At 41.7% G+C, this 21,987-nt stretch overlaps 1 protein-coding gene across 2 annotated transcripts in view; it reads right to left on the bottom strand.

Annotated features, from left to right (window-relative positions):
- Dis3l2 (DIS3 like 3'-5' exoribonuclease 2) overlaps positions 1-21,987 on the bottom strand; it is a 428,102-nt gene that overhangs the window by 237,186 nt on the left and 168,929 nt on the right. For both annotated transcript variants that reach the window (XM_004662245.2, XM_045147855.1), the window contains exons 7-8: positions 9,478-9,578; positions 5,758-6,005 (exon numbers count right to left, since the gene is read on the bottom strand). In XM_004662245.2, the coding sequence (XP_004662302.1) occupies positions 5,758-6,005; positions 9,478-9,578 (349 nt within the window). The remainder of the gene's footprint in view (positions 1-5,757; positions 6,006-9,477; positions 9,579-21,987) is intronic.

The following is a 21,987-nucleotide window of genomic DNA, read 5'->3' as shown; positions in this document are numbered from 1 at the left end:
AATAAATAAAAATGAAATGCTAAAAAACAATGCAGTATCTTCAAAACTGAAAAAAGAATTATGAGGGCTGGTCCTAAAATGCAAAGCTAGGAGATAAAGATGTAGACCCTGCCCGCCTGCTTCCTTCTCCACCACATACCCAGTGATCACAACTTCTCTTTGCTTCCATCTTGCAGCCATAGGCTGCATTTCACCATACTATCCTTTACTCATTAAAACCAGCAGAACTGTGACCCACTCTGTACTTATTTCAACAGTCTCCCATTAAGCCCAGGCAATCCTAAGTTCAACCAAAAATTACTCATCTTTGCAACATATTCGTGGACCTATACATTTTCTTTCCTCTTTTCAGCCCCAAAGCTGGCTAGATAACATTGTATGTCAGTGTGCACTAGGCCATTTTCTGTCCTATACCCTCCACCTTAAGAGTTACCAAGAGGCGGGTGTGGTGGCACACGCCTTTAATCCCAGCACTTGGGAGGCAGAGGTAGGAGGATCGCTGTGAGTTCGAGGCCACCCTGAGACTACATAGTGAATTCCAGGTCAGACTGAGCCAGAGTGAGACCCTGCCTCAAGGAAAAAAAAAAAAAAAAAAGAGTTACCAAGAAACAATATCTATTTCTCACAGTACCTGTGTAAAATATTTCCATTTCTTTCAAGATTTATCCTTACATATTCAAGAAGAAACCAAAATAAATCTAGGAGGAAATGACCGTGATATCTTCATGCTTGCAACATTCTAGAAGGAAAAGCTAAGACAGAGAGCTTTAGATTTTTAAAGCACATTTTACGAAGGTCTGAGAACCAAAAGCATGAAGGCCACTGCAAGCATTTCTAAAGGGAATGATGATTTAAAAGGGTTTGGAAGTTCCTAAAACTGTAAACCTGATTACATAATTGCAAATCGTTCCAGAGAGGAAGCCAGTGTGGCTTTTTAATTATCCTGGACATGCCTACTACTAAATATGAAAAGTACTAAGTATGTTGTGGTCTACAACAAGAAGCAGTGTTCACTGAGAGCCAGCAGGGCTCACCAAGAACAGACTTCCATTTCAAGAATAAAATCATGAAGATGTGGTGGACATGATGTAGAAAAGCTAACCAGATTTCTCATGACAATTCTAATGACAAGATGGAAAATAACAACTACAGGACTCCAACAAAGGCATGAAAGTGTCACAGCAAGTGCCAGAGAAGCAAAGCTGTAGCACAGAAGAGCCGAGAGCAGTAGCCTCCTTCTGAATCCCTCCAAAGCTCTTGATGTCATATAGTCTATGCATGTTTGCATTACTTTTTTTGGTTAAATATCTGTATACTGATGCTGTTATGAAGCATTGATTTTGAAGCCATACAGCTTTGGTTCTAATCATTTTCTGTTCCAAACTACTCTTCCTGTACTTTTCTAGCTTGATTTATGATGTATCTCCTGGTGTACCTGGATCCAGACCTTGGGGTCACCTTCATTTCCATCTACTCCCCTGACAAACCTTGTGCTAAAGTATCTTTGATCAAAAGGAGCTCATAGCCAAGGAAAATACTTAAATAAGCAGTTACAACCCAAATATATCACAGCCTGAGTAGTGGAGTCAGTAGAAGGTATGGGAGTACCAGAAGGAGTCCGGGGAGTCAGGAAACACTTTCTGAGTAGCCACTCAAATTGAAATTAAGAGTTGCACTGCAGGGATGGCTTAGCAGTTACGATGCTTGCAAAACCTAAGGACCCAGGTTTGATTCCCCAGTACCCATGGAAAGCCAGATGCACAAGGTGGTGTGTGCACCTGGAGTTCGTTTGCAGTGGCTAGAGACCCTGATGTACCCATTCTCTCTCTCTCTTTCTCTCTCTCTTAAATAAATAAATAAATAGTTGATTATTTCTCCAGGCAATTACTAGAAAGGGAAGAAAGCCACTGTAAAAGGTTGCATCCATGAACAAAATAAAGAGTATAGAGAAAGTCAAGGCTGCTCTCAAGACATTGCTATTAAGCTATGGCCAGCATCTCTCTTGCTCTCCTCACCTAAGTATTCTGTTCATCTAAGATTCCACCTTTGCCTTCATGCCTCATTTTTAATCTGTCATCATATCTTAAGAGAAATTATCTTCTTCCCTTTCCCCAAATTTTTTTCATTCCTCTGTTTCCTCCCCTGCAGCTTCTTTGTTTCAAGTTCTCCCATGTCGCTGGTCTTTATGGAACAGCCTATAATAGCTCTGGCTGTCTGATTGCCAGTCATGTTCCTTCCCATCTTCTGCACTAGTCCAAGAGCTCTTTTAGCAAAAAACCCTGTTTTCCAAGAAATGATCTTGGACTTCCCCTTTTTGCTATCTCATCTAAACTTCTAGAAAATTATTTTATTCTTGTGGAAGAACTTATGATATTCTGCTTTGTAATAAAATGGAAGCTCAACAATGAAAGGCCATTCAATTCCTCTGCCCTATCCATACTCCTCCCCAGAGGACTGAGTCCACAGTCCCACCACTAGGCAGTGACCATGTGAGTCTGGACCTCTATATTTGCTTAAAACTACTGGCTGGGAGAACACCCATCTTAAGTTAATAAGACACCCTGTCCCAAGAATTCTGTGTTGTGATGCAAACCTCAGCGTGTGACCTACCAAAAATAGGCCACGAATACTGCTGTGAGGTGGTGGAAGACAAGCTGAACAGCTCAGCTCAGGAGCAGAATGGTGGCTGCACTGGTCAAGGTGCTTAATAGAGAAGTTGCAGTTCTTGGCTGCCTTGTTAGTTCTGAGTTTCTCATCACCTTCCCTTCCTCCATGTTCTGCCCTGGGCTTTAAGAGGACCACCAACTTCTCATAGTAATCCTACTTTACTGAAATTAGCCCAAATTGAAGTCCACTTCTTAGAATCCAATTATCCCTATGTCATATGTGAAGTCACTCTGCAGGAGGTCACAGTTCCCAGGAACAAAGACTTAAGATTGTTTGCCTTTGGATATCCCAGGCAATGGAGCACAGTGCCTTCCACATACATCATCAAACCTGTCTAGTGAACTGAACTGAACCACTGAAGGAATGAATAACTTTGCACCTGAATAATTAGCAGCAGTTACACAGGCAGAAGAAGTTCAATACTGTCAAGGGCAGAAGCAAAGAGGCAAGGGGGGCACTGAGAAGAAAGCCACTTTAATTAATTTTGTTGTTTTAGGTTTCTATGTGGAAAATGACCACACACTCCCACCCACAGCAAGTACTACCTCGCTGTTGCAGTCAGGTTTGCACTGCTGGCAGAAATCATCCGGCCAAGAGCAGATTGTGGGAACAAAGGTTTATTTTGGCTTACAGACTCGAGGGGAAGCCCCATGATGGCAGGGGAAAATGATGGCATGAGCAGAGGGTGGACATCACCCCCTGGCCAACATTAGCAGAAGAGTGTGCCAAACACTGGCAAGGGGACACTGGCTATAACACCCATAAGCCTGCTCCCAACAATATACTGTCCCCAGGAGGCTTTAATTCCCAAATCTCCATCAGCTGGGAACCTAGCATTCAGAAGGCCTAAGTTTATGGGGGGACACCTGAATCAGACCACCACACTTGCATTCCTCATCAAAGCCTGGCAAAGATTAGGGAGAAAACCTAGGCCATTATAGCACAGCATGTTCGAGTTGGGAAACAGTGACCTCAGTTCCTAAAGATCAGTAATTGATAGCCAGAACAAAATGGCACAGCGACCACCAACATGCTCAACAGCTGCAGTCTCACCCCTCGGGTAACAGACGTCATCTGAGAACTCCATCATGAAAACCTGTCGCGCTTTACTTTTTAAAGTAATTGTTCTCTTTTCATAAAGGGCATATTTTCAGAAAATACAAATTGAATCTCATTATATTAAGAGGATGAGAAAAGAACAGTTTTTCCATCTAAATAAGATTATCTTTGAGTTTTATTTTTGGAAATTACATAACATATGGTTGTCACCTTTAAATATTCTTTCTTTAGAACAGCACCTGCTGTTTCCAAGGCCTGAATCCCTTCCATGGTTGTTGCTGCCACACTGAACCCCAAGGGTTCCTGATGAGTTAAGGGCTAAGCTATGCTCCAAGAACCTACAAGGCCCTTCACACAGTAAGAGAAACTCACACCAGAAAGAGTTCCTGATTACACCCTTATGACTTGAAAACTTAGGAAGTAGTCCTTCAACTATGCACAATGGCAAAGGACAGTAAAGCAGATAAAGACAAGCTGTATTTCCTGGTTTGATGTGACAGTCTTCCCTTGTCACTGCCCAACAGAGTGTGGCAGGTGGCACAAACATTATTGGGCCTTCTTATTTGATGGTGAGAAACTGGAAAGAATGTGAGAAAGACTATTTAGGGCTGAAGAGGTTGACATCATTCATGGATAATGAGTGAGGCTTAAAAATGATGACAGTGCAATCCCACCATCTGACAGCAGAAAAGAAAGCACAGCAGTTCTCAAGAGGCTCAGAGACCATGAAAATCACTCTGATCTTCACATAACTGATGAAGTGGCATCAGTGGTATTTCTTAAATTGTATCAGTGTGACACACAGAGTTGATCTGGCTCATTTGTTAGACATAAGAAGGTATGTGTAGTATAAGTCCAGTAGTAGCATATAGTAGCCATCCATTTGGGGCATTCCCAGGACGATCCTATACAAGTTAGGTGACCAGCAAGCAAATCACTGAGCAGTACTAGAAGTAAATGTCTGAATGAACTACTTGCCCTTATGTACTTATGTTTTCATTACCGATGAAGCAAATGCTAGCCACCAATACAAATTGTAAAAAGGTAACAGCTAAAACAGTATTACTTTTTCATTCAAAGTTAATTAATACCAGTTACAAGAAACAACAGCTCCAGCATTTATGTAAGACAGCTACTTTCTTTTTTTTTTTTTTTTAATTTTTTTTGTTCATTTTTATTTATTTATTTGAGAGTGTGTGTGTGAGAGAGAGAGGCAAATAGACAGAGAGAGAGAGAATGGGCGTACCAGGGCTTCCAGCCTCTGCAAACAAACTCCAGACGCGTGCGCCCCCTTGTGCATCTGGCTAACGTGGGTCCTGGGGAACCGAGCCTCGAACCGGGGTCCTTAGGCTTCACAGGCAAGCGCTTAACCGCTAAGCCATCTCTCCAGCCAAGCTACTTTCTTTTAAATTAAAGTAAAATGGCAATCCTTGATGCTCTAAGGACCATGCCATGTGTTCAACTTAAATTGATTTCTAGAAGGTTCCACAGAACCATGGTACATGTATTCCTCCCTACAGTAGGAAAAATTTTGTTTATAATACCATGAGGAAAGCCTTTGGCATTAATTGAACTGACTGAAGATCAACACCAACAAACTCATCATTCAAACACATCTTCATGTTCACATTTTAAAGCAAAAAAGTCAGGGATCCCTGAATATGGGTCTTTGCATATTTGAACCTGAGGTCTGAAAGCACAGGACTGAATGTTCAAAACAAGGACTTCTCATCAGTACACAAATACAAACATTATCCATGACCTAACAGGACCTAAAAGGGGGCTCAGAATACACTTGTATTTTATTTACCATATCAAAACAAAAAGGTGACTGGTAATTCAAGGAATCTTTAGGTGACCAGTTTGGGTGGCAGCAGAAGTCAATTTCTAAAGAATCAGGGCCAAACTACCAAGTAGCACAGCTTAGTGAAGAAATAAGACCTAAAGTGCAATCCATTTACCTTTTAAAGGCCACCCACACTGACTTCTTCCTGTGTGACCTGTAGGGTTTTTCTGCCAGAGATCACCTACCCCAGGGCAAAATTGCTGTCCTCCTTCCAGTCTATGATGCGGCAGATGAACAATGTGCTGGCATAATCTTTAGGCCGGGTCATGAAGTCCTGGGGACAGTCCTTGAGTGGCACATAAATCCTAGGCACTCGGTGGTCTGAAGGAGAAAACAGGGCATATTTCCTAAACAGTTCACTATTCTTATCAGCCAAGAGTTTGAGGATGCCAGCTGCTGCTCGGGAATGTTTTTTCTCCAAGATGTAAACCACCTGAAAATACCAAAGACAAAGTCAATACTGTTGTTCTGTAAAAGTGGACATCAGTTGGAGAAGCCAGCAGGACATTATCCTATCAAATAGTTGGATACAGAGGCTTTAAGAGGCCACCATGAAGTCACACTCTGTGATGCTCTATATCTAAGTGATCTATAACTAAACTGCAACAGCCTAAGTATCCACTAAGAAAAAAAAAATCACCAAGAAGAAACTATGCAATTGCATGGATGAATTAGACAAAAACACTTTGTAAGCATGACCCATGTTTTACAAAGATAGATGGAACTCCAGCAGGGGAGTATAACTCTGGGCATTTGTTCCACATTATATTTATCCCACATGAGCAGCACTAACATTTCCCATGAACAACATGGTAGCTGCTTTAAAAATGTTATTAAACATAAATACAGTTCGTAATTAGGTAATATAACTTCTCTTTGCTGACATTTGTTTTCTGAAATGTTTCAAAAGAATTTCTAACTGCTTGCTAAAAATGATGGCAATCCTTGTCAGTCACAAGTCAGCTGGATGCCTTTTTCACTCCATTTTCTTGATTCCTGTATGGTTCTTGAGTGGTTTTCAATTGTATCAGGGACCTTTGGCCTTAAGAAACTCTTGAGTCCTACTTAAACCTCTCACATTAGGGGAAATCACCCTATTTAGCTTCAGCACACAGGTCTTGACCTATTGTAGTGGGCTATAGCTCCAAAGATATTCTATTCATGCTATCATTTTGGTATGTTTAGGTTATATGGTAACACCAGTACTCCCGCTGGTCTCTACTGATTAGACCACCTGGCAGTATTAGACCACCAGCCTTGAGGGACAGAGTCCTTCCATTTGGGTTTTCTGATGGTGCTACCTGGTGGCCCAGCACCTCTGGGTATGAAAGGAGACTTTCCATGCCACAGGAATCACAAACCTACTGGAGCAGGATCTTCAAGGTTAATTGGCCATGTCCATTGGGTAAGAACAAAGGCATGCCAGGCTGCTTGTTAAGGCAAGGTCCTTTCCCCTGAAGTCCTCTGGGTAGAATAGGAGAGTCTCTGGGCATGGAACAAAAAGGCTTTTTGGATCTGGTGGTTCTTGTGGTGGGATCTCTCATGTTGGAACCACTCAGAAGCCTATTTCTCTTGGTGGGGAAGAGATGTTTGGGGCCTGAGGAGATAGAAGAGCACTTCTCCTCTCTACTTCCTATCCAGTACTCCCAGTCAACTTTTCTTGCAAGTGCTCCCAGAATTGCTCAGTGTTTCTAGACAGGCATTTATTAGATCTGAGAGGAATAAGCTTTCCTTGGCCACCTTCTATTGCTAGGCTGAGATTCAAAATCACAGGCCCTGTGTCTCCCTCTGTTTGTAGTGCTGAAAGCACAGGACTGAAGTAGTAGGTCCCTACTACTATCCACTTTCTGCATTACTGGGGTCCCTAAACCATTTAGCCCTCCCATTATTTTTTACCTATCAAGAGTTCTCCTTTGGTTACCCTTATTTTTTCCAGGAGTTATAGTTGCATGTACTTGGAGGAGCAAAACAAGCCCGTGATACCACATCTAAACCAGAAGTCCTGGCTTCCAGGTTTAATTTTTGACAGTACAGTAAGCGGCTGGGCATCACCTGTGATTAGTTGTCCTGGAAATGTTTCTACATCAGCATAAGATTTGTATGTAAGGGTTATTTTGCCTTTTAACCTTAGGTTGACATCTTCATTAAGGAATATTGCCCAAGAGACAAACAGAGTTGAAAGACAAGAGCAAATTAGAAAACACAAGTTCCAGGCTGGATAGATGGCTTAGCAGTTAGGGTGCTTGCCTGCAAAGCCTAAGGACCCATGTTTGACTCTCTAGCTCCCACATTACCCAGACGCACAAAGCTGAAACAAGTGCAAGGTCGCACATGCCCACTAAGTGGCACATGTATCTGGAGTTCAATTGCAGCGGCTGAGGCCTTGGCACATCAATTCTCTCTCTTTCCCTCCCTCCCTTTTTCTCTCTAAAATTAAAAATAATAATAATGATAACAAAGAAAACACAAGTTCCATGGACAAAGGCTGCCTCTACCCAGGAGGACTATAGGCAAACTTGATTTGACACAATGAGCAAGAAGTATAATTTTTTATTTATTTATTTATTTGACAGCGACAGACACAGAGAGAAAGACAGATAGAGGGAGAGAGAGAGAGAGAGAATGGGCGCGCCAGGGCTTCCAGCCTCTGCAAATGAACTCCAGACGCGTGCGCCCCCTTGTGCATCTGGCTAACGTGAGACCTGGGGAACCGAGCCTCGAACCGGGGTCCTTAGGTTTCACAGGCAAGCGCTTAACCACTAAGCTGTCTCTCCAGCCCAAGAAGTATAATTTTTTAATGTGAACATTCTTTATTCATTTAATGTAAACTATGAAGTAAAAAAAATTAAATAATTCAAAGGTGGGACAAAACAGGTATAACTTTGTGACAAGTAGTATGTTCAGTGCATATGTCATATATAATGTATATCAAATATGTAGTATAATTTAGAAAATCTTCATAACAAAAAATGCAAGAGGCAGCCAAAGAAAAACTAGGAAAGGTAATTAGAGAAGGCAAACTAGATCCAGCCCCCAGGTTATTCACTCATATTAATCTTCCTCACCTAGCATACTACCTAGAGGATGGTTAGTCCTCAGAATGTCTATGAACTAAAGCTCTGGATAATGGGATGGGCAATGCGGGTACCACACATACAGTATAATTTAGAAGTGCATCATGTCTAACTAGCCACTGGCTAGTGAATGGTCACATGATTCCCAGGTAAACATACTGAGGATGTCTCTGATACTAGAAGCCTTGCACTATGACTCTGATGTGGGAAGCCTCATACTATAATGGCAAATAATTCTTGTACCACTTCTGCCTACATGGACAAAATCAGCTGTGTGGCTCTATGCCTAAATGTGCCACTAGCATACATTACTTCAAAAAAATCTGAATTGTGCAAAACAAAAAAATCAAAAGTATAAAAGCAATTATATATATAACTGAATGGAATACTTCAGAAAAACTAAACAGAACTTATTAAAATTTATTTTCTGAAGTAGATATGAGCATGACAATAAAAAATTGTAGCAAAAAAAGTCTGGATGTTTATACTCATATTGCTTTTCCAGTGTCTCCATCCTTATTTCACTTTAACCCAAACTAGAAGTCTGAAATGCCTTATTGTGAGTGGGGACAAAACAAGAAAGAACATTCCAAACATACCCACACTTGAAGGGAAGGCCTTGGCCCTTTATCTAAACACAGGCAAATAAACATCAATGTATATGCTTAAACACGCGCGTGCGCACACACATTCACTTTTCATAATTCCCTGCTTCTTCTGACCACTCTGGTTAACTGACCAACTACAATCTTGCATAGCCCACAGAAGAGGCTAACAAGAAGCCCAGGTGAGGACCATTTGAATAGACAGAGGAAAGACATAGGCAATGACCTTTGCTGATTTCTGAAGTGACTTCTCTGAGAGAGCTCGTGTGTCCTGTGATTTGGAGGTATTCTTGTCTTTTGTAACAGGTGCACTAGAATCCTCTTTTCCTAAGTCAGAAAGGGAAAGAGAGAGGTGGAATCAATTAGCCAGCTGTCCATCAGGCACACAGAGAGTTTTAAATTCATATGAAGAAAGTCTTGGCCAGGCGTGGTAGCACATGCTTTTAATCACAGCACTTGTGAGGCAGAGGAAGGAGGATCGCCATGAGTTCAAGGACAACCTGAGAATACAGAGTGAATTCCAGGTCAGCCTGGGCTACAGTGAGACCCTACTTCAAAAATAAAAAATAAAAACAAAAAGAAAGACTTGGATGCCATGCACCTCACACCACTCATTTCACATAATAAGAGTGCCCACAGTGGCCAGGTACCTTGGAGGCCAATCATGTCATATGTCTGTGCTCGTACTGAGCACTTGGCCTTAGCAGGCCACATGCATACACAAAGGTCGCGTATGTGCACAAGGGGCACACATGCCTGGAGCTCGACTGCACTGCAGGAGGCCCTGGCGCACCCACTCTGTCTTGCTCATGTGCATGTTCTCTCTCTCACTCTCTCATTAAAATAAAACAAACAAAAAAAACCAAAACCCAACAAGATAGTAAACACTACCCTAGCATATAATGAGGAGTAAGAAATGGGCTAGTTTCTTATGCACATTTGCTGAAATCAAACAAAATAAAAATAAACATTAACTTTTTTATTTTTTCAAAGTAGAGTCTCACTCTAGCCTAGGCTGACCTGGAATTGACTATGTAGTCTCAGGGTGGCCTTGAACTTAGAGGCCTCCTACCCATCTTCCAAATGCTGGGATTAAAGGTGTGCCCCCACCAATGCCCAGCTTTTTGAGTATTAACATTTTAAAAGCACTTGGGTACCAGTCATAATGAAAAAAAAATAGTGAAAAATAGATTACATTAAATAAATAAATAACCCAATTTTTATTTTTCTAGCTTAAAATTTTTAGTGTCATTATAAAAAGAGTAAAGTACTTAAAGTCTTTTAATGTTTAATTTCTTTTCTTTAAAAAATAAAACTGATTGTGTGCATATCCTTGGAAACTGAAACCACATATCCCAGGAAAGAAGCAATTCTTTATACCAGAAGTATCAGAAATGCCCCACCCCAATGATCAAAAGCAGGAAATCATATACTCATGAACACTTTAAAGACTTGTACCTCTCTCTGTAGCCCAGGCTGGTCTCAAACTCACAAGAATTCTCCTACTTCAGAACTCCAAACTGCTGAGATTAAAGCTGTTTATGTGTATGCCAAAAGATTAGTGATGCTCTCATTTTTGTTATGAAACATTTCTTTTTTGTAAATAACAGTGACTACCAGGGAGACTGAAAACACCCCATCAAAGTGTTGAGAAGAAGTGACAGTTGAGTGCTCAACACTAAATGAAACATCTTTATCACACACGCTAAGGTTTAGGGAACACTGCAGAAAAGGTGGAAGAAGAAATATAAGAGCCAAAGGACGAGCTTTGGAACGATGTCTTCTGGACACAAAGTGGCCAGTGCATTTATGACCTCACAGCACTTGTTACCTGCACAATACTGGACCCATCAATATGTTGTCATAGATGATGGAAAAAGGGACATCAAAACAGACATCAAAACAGAAGAGGAAAAGATGGAAAGAAGAGAGTGGGGTAGGGTTACAAAAGAAAGTAGTGGGGGGCTGGAGAAGATGGCTTAGCAGTTAAGGCATTTGCCTGCAAAGCCAAAGGACCCCAGTTCGATTCCTCAGGACCCACATAAGCCAGATGCACAAGGAGGCACATACATCTGGAGTTTGTTTGTAGTGGCTGGAGGCTGTGGCACACCCATTCTCTCTCTCTCTCTCTCTCTCTTTCTCTCAAATAAATAAATAAATAATCTTTTTTTAAATAGAAAATAATGGGAGAAGATAATGATATACACATTATGTACATGTATAAACATTGTCAACAAAAGTCTTTTTTAGGGGGCTGGAGAGATGGTTCAGCAGCTAAGGTGCTTGTCTGCAAAGGGTAATGACCAAGGTCCAATTCCCCAGTACCCACGTAAAGCCAGATGCATAAGGTGGTGCACGCATCTGGAGTTAGCTTGCAGTGGCTAGAGGCTCTGGTACACCCATTCTTTCTCTCTATCTACCTCTTTCTCTTTCTCAAATAAATAAAACACATAAAATGTTTTTTTAAGGTATGAATCACCATGCTTGGCTCATTTAAATTATTGTGTTTTCATTTGTTACATTAAATTTTCTCTGCAAAATATGTTTATCCATATAATGTTAGAGGTTCTGAATTCTAGGAGGCCAGAACCAGTTTATACAGGACCTACTTGAGGGAGCTACAAGAGACTTGTACTTACATTTAGACATCCTCAAGGCCTAAATAAATAAATTCTTCTTAAGACTGGCTGCCTCTTAGCAAAAGTTCAGCTTTGAACCAGCTTTTACCATTTTGGAAACACTGATATAACTTGACTTCCTGGAGCTTCAGAATGATCCCTGATGTACACACATTTTCCATCTTTGCCCACAGAAAACAGAGTAGTGCTATCTTCAAAAAGAAAACATAGGGCTGGAGAGATGGCTTAGCGGTTAAGCGTTTGCCTGTGAAGCCTAAGGACCCCGGTTCGAGGCTTGGTTCCCCAGGTCCCACGTTAGCCAGATGCACAAGAGGGCGCACGCGTCTGGAGTTCATTTGCAGAGGCTGGAAGCCCTGGCGCGCCCATTCTCTCTCTCTTCCTCTATCTGTCTTTCTCTCTGTGTCTGTCACTTTCAAATAAATAAATAAATAAAAATTAAAAAAAAAGAAAAGAAAATAGATGATCTCTCCAGTAGTAAAAGAAGGAAAATCCCCTAAGATCATCCTTGATCTTAGACCTATAATTCAGGATTCCAAAATCATCAGATGTTTCCAGAACATTTTTAAAAATAATCTAAGATGGGCATGATGATACATGCCTTTAATCCCAGCACTTGGGAGGCTGAGAATCACTGTGAGTTCAAGGCCAGTTTGGGACTACAGAGTGAGTTCCAAGTCAGCCTGGACTAGAATGAGACCCTGCCTCAAAAAAACAACAAAAATCTGAAAACACACATATACACACATAAATTTTATTTGTTGTATAACATACCTTATCAATGTGTTGTGTAGAATAAGATAAGAAAGAATAGATGAGATTATAATCACACATTACTTATGTATTTTTCCTTTAAAGTTTGGTCATAAGAAAGCTAGTGAACAGGCTGGGGAGATAGCTCAGCACTTCAAGGTACTTACATGCAGAGCCTGTCAACTTGGGTTCAATTTCCTAGTACTTAAGTAAAGCCAGATACAAAAAGTGGTGCATACATCTGAAGTTTGTTTGCAGTGGCAAAAGGCCCTGGTGTGCTCATTCTCCCTCTCTGTCTGTCCCTTTCTCTCTCTAAATAAATAAATATATTTTAAAAATTCAAAAAGGGGGCTGGAGAGATGACTTAATGGTTAAGGCACTAAGCCAGATGCATAAGGTGGAGTATGTGTCTGGAGTTCATTTGCAGTGGCTGAAGACCCTGGCATGCCCAATCTCTCTCTCTCCTTCTTTCTCTCTCTCTCAAGTAAATAAATAAACATTAAAAACTATTTTAAAAGGCACCATTCAGGGCTGGTGTGATGGCTCAGTTGGTGAAGTGCCTGCCACACAAATGTAAGGACCTGGATTAACCCACATAAATGCTAGACATTGTAGTGCTCACATGTAATCCCAGGTAGATTCCAAGACAAGATGACAGACTAGTGAATCCGTGCATTCTGTGTTCAGTGAGACTTGCCTCAACAAGTACAATGGAGAGCAACTGAGGTAGACACACAGCATCACCCTCTGGCCTCCACAGATGCGTGTGCGTGTGTGTGAGCACAGGCGCGCGCGTGCACACACACACACACACACACACACACACACACAAATAAAGCTAGTAATCAAGTCAGAGTAGTGAGAAGACCATTTTTGCCTTTCTTAATCTTATTTTTATTTGCAAGTGGGGGAGGGGGAATGCCAGGGTCTCTAGCCATTGCAAACGAATTTGGGATGCATGCACCACTTTGTGTATCCAGCTTTATATGGGTACTGGGGAATCAAGCCCAAGTCATTAGTCTTTGGAGGCAAGTACGTTAACTGCTAAGCCATTTCTTCAGCCCATCTTTCCTTGTTTGATCTTGTCTTTTCTGTTTTCTTGAGACATTGTCTCAGCAGGTAGCCCAGGCTGGCCTTGAACTCATGACCCTTCTGCTTAGCCTTCATTGTGCTGGGACTGCAGGCATGTGTCACCATATCCAGTGAAGACTGATTTTTACATAGCCTAAACCCTGAGCAAACATCCCTGACAGCTCCATCTTAAAGTGACTATTACTTTAAGTTCTAGCCCAATAACAAGTCTACTACTATTCTAAAGGTGGTATGAGGTTACATCCAAAGAGAAAGGGCAAGATGTGGGAGTGGGCCCAAGCATTTACAGACACCATATTTCAGTATGATCTCTTCAGGTTCTGTATTCATAACGTTACACAGCAAAAATAAGGCTTTGTTCAAAGTTACAGTCTCATGAATGACACTTACGTTTAGAGGTGAGAATTATAGATGCATAGTCAGTGAATCTAAAGAAACACAATGCCAAGCTGGAAAGGTAAATCCCCTTAACACAATTTCAAGAACTAAGCCTTCCACAATGAATAGCAAAGTTGTCAGTTTAATGAGAGATATGACATTGCTAAATAAAAGAACACTTATTACTCACTTCCTCCATGGATTTTTACCAAGTACTAAGCAATGGGGATTCAGTTTTTAGAAAGGTGAATATGTTCCAAGCCCTTAAGGAACATGCAGGCTAATGTAGAATTGATATGATATTAGTAGTCACTCCATAAATATACAAGTAAAGTTGTGATGAAGAATCAGAAATAATGTTCCTAAGGAGGGAGAAGAAAGGACACAGAGGTAGGGGAAAGTCTTGTAAGGAACTGGCATTACATCAGAATAAAAGAATGGTGTGTACAGGAGTGGCAAGGGGATCAAAAGGCCCAAGGCAGGAAGTATCAAGTGAGAGGGTTTGTAGAAGCAGGTCTTTCAAATAATCAAGGATCACCAAGCTGAGCAAAGTCAGTAAGAATGGGCAATGCAGGACCTGGAGAGATGGCTTAGTGGTTAAGGTGTTTGCCTGCAAAGCCAAGGGACCTTGGCTCCATTCCCCAGGACCCACATAAGCCAGATGCACAAAGAGGCACACACATCTGGAGTTCATTTGCGGTGGCTGGAGGCCCTGGCATGCCCATTCTCCCTCTCTCTGTCTCTTTCTCTATTAAAAAAAAATACACACACACACACACACACACACACACACACACACACACACATATAAATTTAAAAAAAGAATGGACAATGCAGGAGATAAGAATGTAAGGTAGACAGGAATAATTCTAGCAATAAGAATAAGGGGTAGATAGGAGTAGTTAGGTGGGGCTTTGCAGAATATTCCAGCATGAAATTTAAGCCTACATATACAGTAGGAATCTGGCTTTTGGTACAAGAGTGGCACAGCCTAGCGCAAGATCACAGCAGGCTGTGAGTGGCTATGGGAAACCCAGAGCATTGCAGGTATGTAGGTATGGTACGAGAGCTGGGCTGTAGGAACAGAGATAGAATAAAGACACAGTTTATAGTTAAACTGGGAGACTGGTAGCAAGTCCATATGTGAGCTTAAGGATTACTGTGACAAGTTATTTCCAGCTTTTGAAACGTTTGCAGCTAAGCTGACGGAGGTATCAATTCAGAAAATCCAGGGAAACTGGGCATGGTAGTGCATGCCTTTAATCCCAGCACTCAGGAGGCTAAGGCAGGAGGATCACTATGAGTTAAGGTCAGTCTAGAGCTACACAATGAATTTTATTCAGAATGAGGTCTGGGCTAGAGTGAGACCCTACGTCTAAAGCGGGTGGGGGGGGGTGGGAAGAAGTCCAGGGAAGGAGATAGAAATCAAGTGTTGTTTTGGAGGGTAGTCATACATGCAAGAATACCTGTGAGACCCTCAAGCAATGATGTCAAGAGAGCTCAACACAAAGGTCTGCAACTCCAAAGGGACAGCTAGGCTGTGGCTTTAACTCCAATTTAGATGTACACTTCTCTACTTATGCTTTCCAGTCTACCATGTAGGACAGAAATTCTATCATGGTCTATTCAACTATTACACCTACAAAACTCTTCCACTGCTCTGAGCCCAAAATATGAACAATGCACTAATATTGCTGAAGCAGCAAGAAAAATTCTTCAAGGAAGTGACTTGGGGCATGAAGGATATAGAGATGTTTCAAAGACAAACAAAGGTACTGGAGAACCTTTTGGGCAAAGGCCAGAATCATGGCAGGTCCAGCAGTGTGAGGGGAGTGGACACATTTCAAGGCTTATGGCAGCTACCAATAGGTTGAGAATATAGTATTGGGAAGAAAAGTACTGGGATGGGGACAGAATATGGCTAGACTAGAGGTGGGTCCAGGCTTGTGGGAGACCCTACTGACTGCCCAATTATCTAATCTCTTTTTGTTGTTGCTGCTGTTATTTGAGACAGGGTCTCACTCTAGCTCAGTCTGGCTTCAAACTCATGGTAATCCTTATTTCTCAGCCTTTTTTTTGGAGGGGGGGTTGAGGTAGGGTCTCACTCTAGCCCAGGCTGACCTGGAATTCACTATGTAGTCTTAGGGTGGCCTTGAACTCATGGAGATTCTCCTACCTCTGCCTCCTGAGTGCTGGGATTAAAGACATGTGCCACCATGCCTGGCTTTTTCTTTCCGTTTTTTTTTTTTTTTTGGCACAGGGGTCGGGGCAGGGAGGGGGTTAAGCCTTTTGAGTGCTGAGATTATACCATGTCTGGTTTAGATTCTACTTTCCTAGTAATAAGAGCCTCATGTGTTGGCAGGGCAGCCCAGTTACAAGAACACATCCTTCCATCTTTTTGCAACTATTCATGAATGCCAGTTTTAGCCACAATTTTAGCCAGAAAGATACAGTGGGAAGTGTTGTTGATGACTTTCAAGAAGTATCCTTCAAGGCCAGAGACCCAGACTTCTCTCTTTCCTCCTTCCTGCTGGATGGAATGTGGATGTGATAGATGGCTCTGAGTTCTCATCTTAGTTCAGGTGGCCACAGGACAGGATGTTTTCCACCCTGCAGAGCAGCAGGACAGAGTAAGCTGAATGAACATGGTGGAGCTATGCAACAAGCTCTCACCTGCCTACATTTGGTCTTCTTTTGTGTAAGCAAAATAAGCTTCTTAAACCACCACCATTTTAGGATTTCAAGTTATTCTCAGCAGGCAGAACATACTTTCTAACACACAGGTCCCGACAAGTAGATTGACAAGCTCAGATACCATTTCATAAAGCATTCTAAAAACCAGAGATGCATCTCTCCAGAGTTACACAACACAGAGAAATTTTAGGGCTATGGATTTAGCAGCAATCTTGAGTAGACAGAGATCCTTGAAAGCTGTGGGGATAGGCCAGGTGAGACACAATCAGAAAATGAACTAAGAGAGCAGCAATGATGGTGAGCAGACTGATTTAGGAGCTATTTTTGAGAAGGATCTTCTAAGTATGTCTTCATCACTATGAATGACTAAGTACAAGAAAATGGACTTAAACTAAAAGTGCTTTTGAAAAAAAAAAAAGCAGGCCAGGAGTGGTGGCACACACCTTTAATCCCAGCACTTGGGAGGCAAAGGTAGGAAGATCACTGTCAGTTCGAAGCCACCCCAAGATTATATAGTGAATTCCATGTCAGCCTGTACTAGAGTGGGACTCCACCATGAAAAAAAAAAAGAAAAGTGCTTTTGATGGGCTGTCAAAAATAATGCATTAGAGAGCAATAACACACCACAGTGGACCATGAGAAATGGATGGAGCTGCTGATGTTTCCCAACAAGGAAAAGGGCTGCATTCCTCATAGCCTTCAGTTTTGTCCTACTAAAGACAGAGCTGTTGAGCTCTGCTATTCTCTCTTTTCAAGTAATTCTAGAAACCAGTCACTACCAAAATTCCTTATTTCAAGAGAATTTTCAGGGCTGGAGAGATAGCTTATTAGTTAAGGCACTTGCCTGCAAAGCCTAAGGACCCAAGCTCGATTTCCCAATACCCACATAAGCCAGATGCACAAGGTGGCACATGCATCTAGAGTTCATTTGCAGCAACTGGAGACCCTGGGGAGCCCATTCTCTCTATCTGCCTCTTCCCCCACTCTCTCAAAAAATGAGAGGGGGCTGGAGAGATGGCTTAGCAGTTAAGTGCTTGCCTATCAAGCCTAAGGACCCCAGTGGGTTCAAGTCTCGATTCCCAGAACCCATGTTAGCCAGATGCACAAGGTGCAAATGCATCTGGAGTTCGTTTGCAGCAGCTGGAGGCCCTGGCATGCGCGCTCTCTCTCTCTCTCTCTCTCTCTCTCTCTCTCTCTCTCTCTCTCTCTGCCTCTTTCTCTGTCTCTCTCAAATAAATAAGTAAATAATAAACAAAAAAAATTTAAAGAGAGAGAAAGAGGGCTAGAGAGATGGCTTAGCAGTTAAGGTATTTGTCTGCAAAACCAAAAGACCCCAGTTCAATTCCCCAGGACCCACATACGCCAGATGCACTAGGGGGTGAATGCATCTGGAGTTTGTTTGCAGTGGCTGGAGACCCTGGAGTGCCCATTTTCTCCCTCTCTCTCTCTCTCTCTCTCTCTCTCCCTCTCTCTGTCTCTCAAATAAATATATAAAAATAAAAAATAAGAGAAATTTCTAGGGCTGGAGATATGGCTTAGCGGTTAAGCACTTGCCTGTGAAGCCTAAGGACCCCGGTTTGAGGCTCAATTTCCCCAGGACCCACGTTAGCCAGATGCACAAGGGGGCGCATGCATCTGGAGTTCGTTCACAGTGGCTGGAGGCCCTGGTGCGCCCATTCTCTCTCTCTCTCTATCTGCCTCTTTCTCTCTCTGTCAAATAAATAAATTAAAATAAACAAAAAAAATAAAAAAGAGAAATTTCTAAACAGTAGGTACAGTACTAATATAAACAAACGTTCAAAAGTTCTCTGAGAAATACTATAGAAAGAAAAGCACAATGAAACCTTAATCTTTTTCTGCAGATCAGATCATCTGAAACTTCTACTTAATCTTTTTGTTTTGTTTTGTTTTTCAAGGTAGGGTCTCTTACCCCAGGTCAACCTGAAATTCACTATGTAGTATCAGGGTTGCATTGAACTCAAAGCGATCCTCCTACCCTCTATCCTCCAAGTGCTGGGATTAAAGATGTGGGCCACCAAGCCCCACTAAACATTTTTAAAGTGCCACAATTTATGGCACTTGGCATTGCCACTTACAGAAAGCAAAAATGCAAGCTCGATATCTTATCTTGGTCAGAAAAATTATTCTGACTTGGTAGCTCCCATTGAAATACTAGACTGGCAAATCTGATGATTCTTAGCACTTTACAAGCACCAGGGACACAGCTCAGTGGCAGAGCACATGCCAGCATGCCCAAACTCCTTGGTTCCATCATCAGGAATTGCCACCCTCAAAAAAGATTTTGCAGGTGACTACATTATGAAATGAAGTAGGGACAATGGAAGTGAAAAAAAGAAAACAGAGCAAAAAGGTATGTTTAAACCTCTTAGAATTAAAAAATATATATATACCTGACAAATCAAAGTCTATTCTGAATGAAAAGCCACAGAAATGTCTAGTTTCCAAAAATAATGTGATGGAAACTGTGCTCCACATCTACAAATGTCCCTTAAGTTCTCAAAACTAATCAGCTAGGGAACCTCACCTAATGGATCTTTCCCAGTGAAGTGGACAGGGGGACAGGGCCCAGGCAGCATGCACTGTGAATAATCATGTGCTCTCGCCGGGCGTGGTGGTGCATGCCTTTAATCCCAGCACTCAGGAGGCAGAGGTAGGAGGATTGCCGTGAGTTCAAGGCCACCCTGAGACTACACAGTGAATTCCAGGTCAGCCTGAGCCACAGTGAGACCCTACCTCAAAAAACAAACAAACAAACAAAAAAATCATGTGCTCTCGTACAGGCTTGCTAGACATGAGCGTCCATGATCATATTAGTACTCACATCCAGCTCCTTCCAGAGCCAAGGCTTAGGGAGAAGGAGCACAACAAGGTCCCTTCTTCACAAAACTCTAGCTTAAGCAAGTTTCTCACTCCGATATAAAGCCACAGACCCACAGTGCAAGTTTTCCAAGTGCAAGTTTTACCTCACTGGATTCACACCACAACCTCATACTATAGCCAGAAGATATTGTTATTCTAGTCTCACCAAGGAAACTTGGGGTAATGAAGAGACAGTGCCAGAAGTTGACAACATGCATATATGCAGGCACAGGTTATGGTGCTTTGCTCACCATATAAATAAGATCAGAATATGATGAGAAGGTCCATGAAATGCCAAAATAAGGTATCTGTTAAGCCATAAGCCAGTGAAATATCAATGGGATGTCAAGCTCTGCAGATGATCTTATCTCCCTCTCCAGGGAGCTTCTGGGATAGAAGTAAAACAAAGATGCAACACGTATTTAAAGTATGCGGCTTGAGCTAGAGAAATGGCTTAGCAATTAGGGCACTTGTCTGCAAAGCTGAAGGACGCAGGTTCGATTCCCCAGTAACCACGTAAGCCAGATGCACGAGGTGGCACATGTGTCTGGAGTTCATCTACAGCAGCTAAAAGCCCTGGCACACACCTCTCTCTCTCTCTCTCTCTCTCTCTCTCTCTCTCTCTCTCCTTCCCTTCCTCCCTTCCTCCCTCCCTCTGTCTTTCTCAAATAAATAAAAAATAAAGTGCATGGCTTGTTAATAGCTACCTAAGCAGTGCCCAAGGCTAATGTGAGGGGAGCTAGTCGAGCTAACTGAACTGAAAGGGAGAAAGTTAAGTAGGAGCTGCCTAGGTGGATAAGCCTTGAAAACACTAAGTAACATAATTACTGGTGGACTGCCCATGCCCAGAGAGAACGCACAAAGGCACACAAGAGTAAATTGAGCAGAAGAAAGCTTCTGCATGTCTAGGGAGCACATCATGGAAGGCCTTGTGTGCTATTCTGAAGAGTTTGTATTTTATACCTTAAAAATAAAAAGTCACTAAAAAGTTTTATCATAAATATGTACTTCTGTCACTTTTTAAAATACCTTATTTATTTATTTATTTATTTATTTATTTATTTAAGAGAGAGAGGAAAAAATGGGCATACAAGGGCCATTAGCCACTGCAAACCAAATCCAGATGCACGTGCAACCTTGTGCATCTGGTTTATTTGGGTACTGGGGAATCAAACTTGAGTTCTTGGGCTTCACAGGCAGGTGCTTTAACCTAAGCCATCTCTCCAGCCCCATAATTCTGTCACCAAAAAAAAAAGCATTGGGGGGCTTCATTATGATATTTCCATATACGCATATAATGTATTTTGACTATATTCACACCTTTGGATAGTAACACTAGTTTGCAGTCATGAAAATAACTACTTAGAAGGCCATTTTGACAGACAGATCATGTCCCTTTAGCAAACCAACAAATTACAAAAAAAATTACAAAACAGTTACTCCCATAATTGTTACACCACTATTGTAATCAGCCTAGAGCCTATCATGCCTGGCAAGTAAGCAGTATACATAAGAGTTCACAATTGAATAAAACTGTTGATGATACTTCTTTCAGTAGATTGCATAGAATCTTCTGGTACCATGAAATCTAGCCAGCAAGGAGGAAAGTTCAACCTTAGGCCCAGCTTAATATCTCCATGTCCTGCAACCAAAGCATGTGGTATCTCCAACACAGAGGTCTTACCATCTAGTTGTGGTGCACAAACAATAACAGGGCTAATAGTCTGTATTGTTTTCCAGGCTGCAGAACACTTCCTGCCTAGCACCTAGTAAGGAGAAAAACTCCCTGCCGCACAAGGATTTTCATTTAATAATCTTATGGCTTCAAGGAGCATCTTTACCCAACTATGAAGGGTACCTCTTTTCAAACCTTTTTACTTATTTTTTAATATGTGTGCACACATGTGAATGTGTTGTATGCAAGTGTCATGAAAATTTTTGAGGCTAACATGATCAGAGTTGTAATTGGCAAAAATTCAATGGTTAGCCTATTGCTCCTTTTTTCCTCTAGCTAATTTTAATATTTTTGCTTTTGGCCTTAGAAGTTTCCTCCACATCTAAACTTTGGATTTAAAAAAAGAAAAAACAAAAACTTGGGCTGGAGATATGGCTTAGCATTTAAGGTGTTTGCCTGAGAAACCAAAAGACCCAGGTTCAATTCCCCAGGACCCACATAAGCTAGATGCACAAGGGGCACATGCATCTGGAGTTCACTTGCAGTGGCTAGAATTCCCGGTGTGACTGTCTCTCTTCTTCCTCCCTTTCTCTCAATCTCTGTTTGCAAATAAATTTTAAAAAAGTTT

The sequence above is a fragment of the Jaculus jaculus genome, chromosome 4 (assembly GCF_020740685.1).
Source record: "Jaculus jaculus isolate mJacJac1 chromosome 4, mJacJac1.mat.Y.cur, whole genome shotgun sequence".
NCBI lineage: Eukaryota > Metazoa > Chordata > Mammalia > Rodentia > Dipodidae > Jaculus > Jaculus jaculus.
Note: the sequence above shows the minus strand (reverse complement) of the source record. Positions and strands in the feature narration are given on the sequence as shown.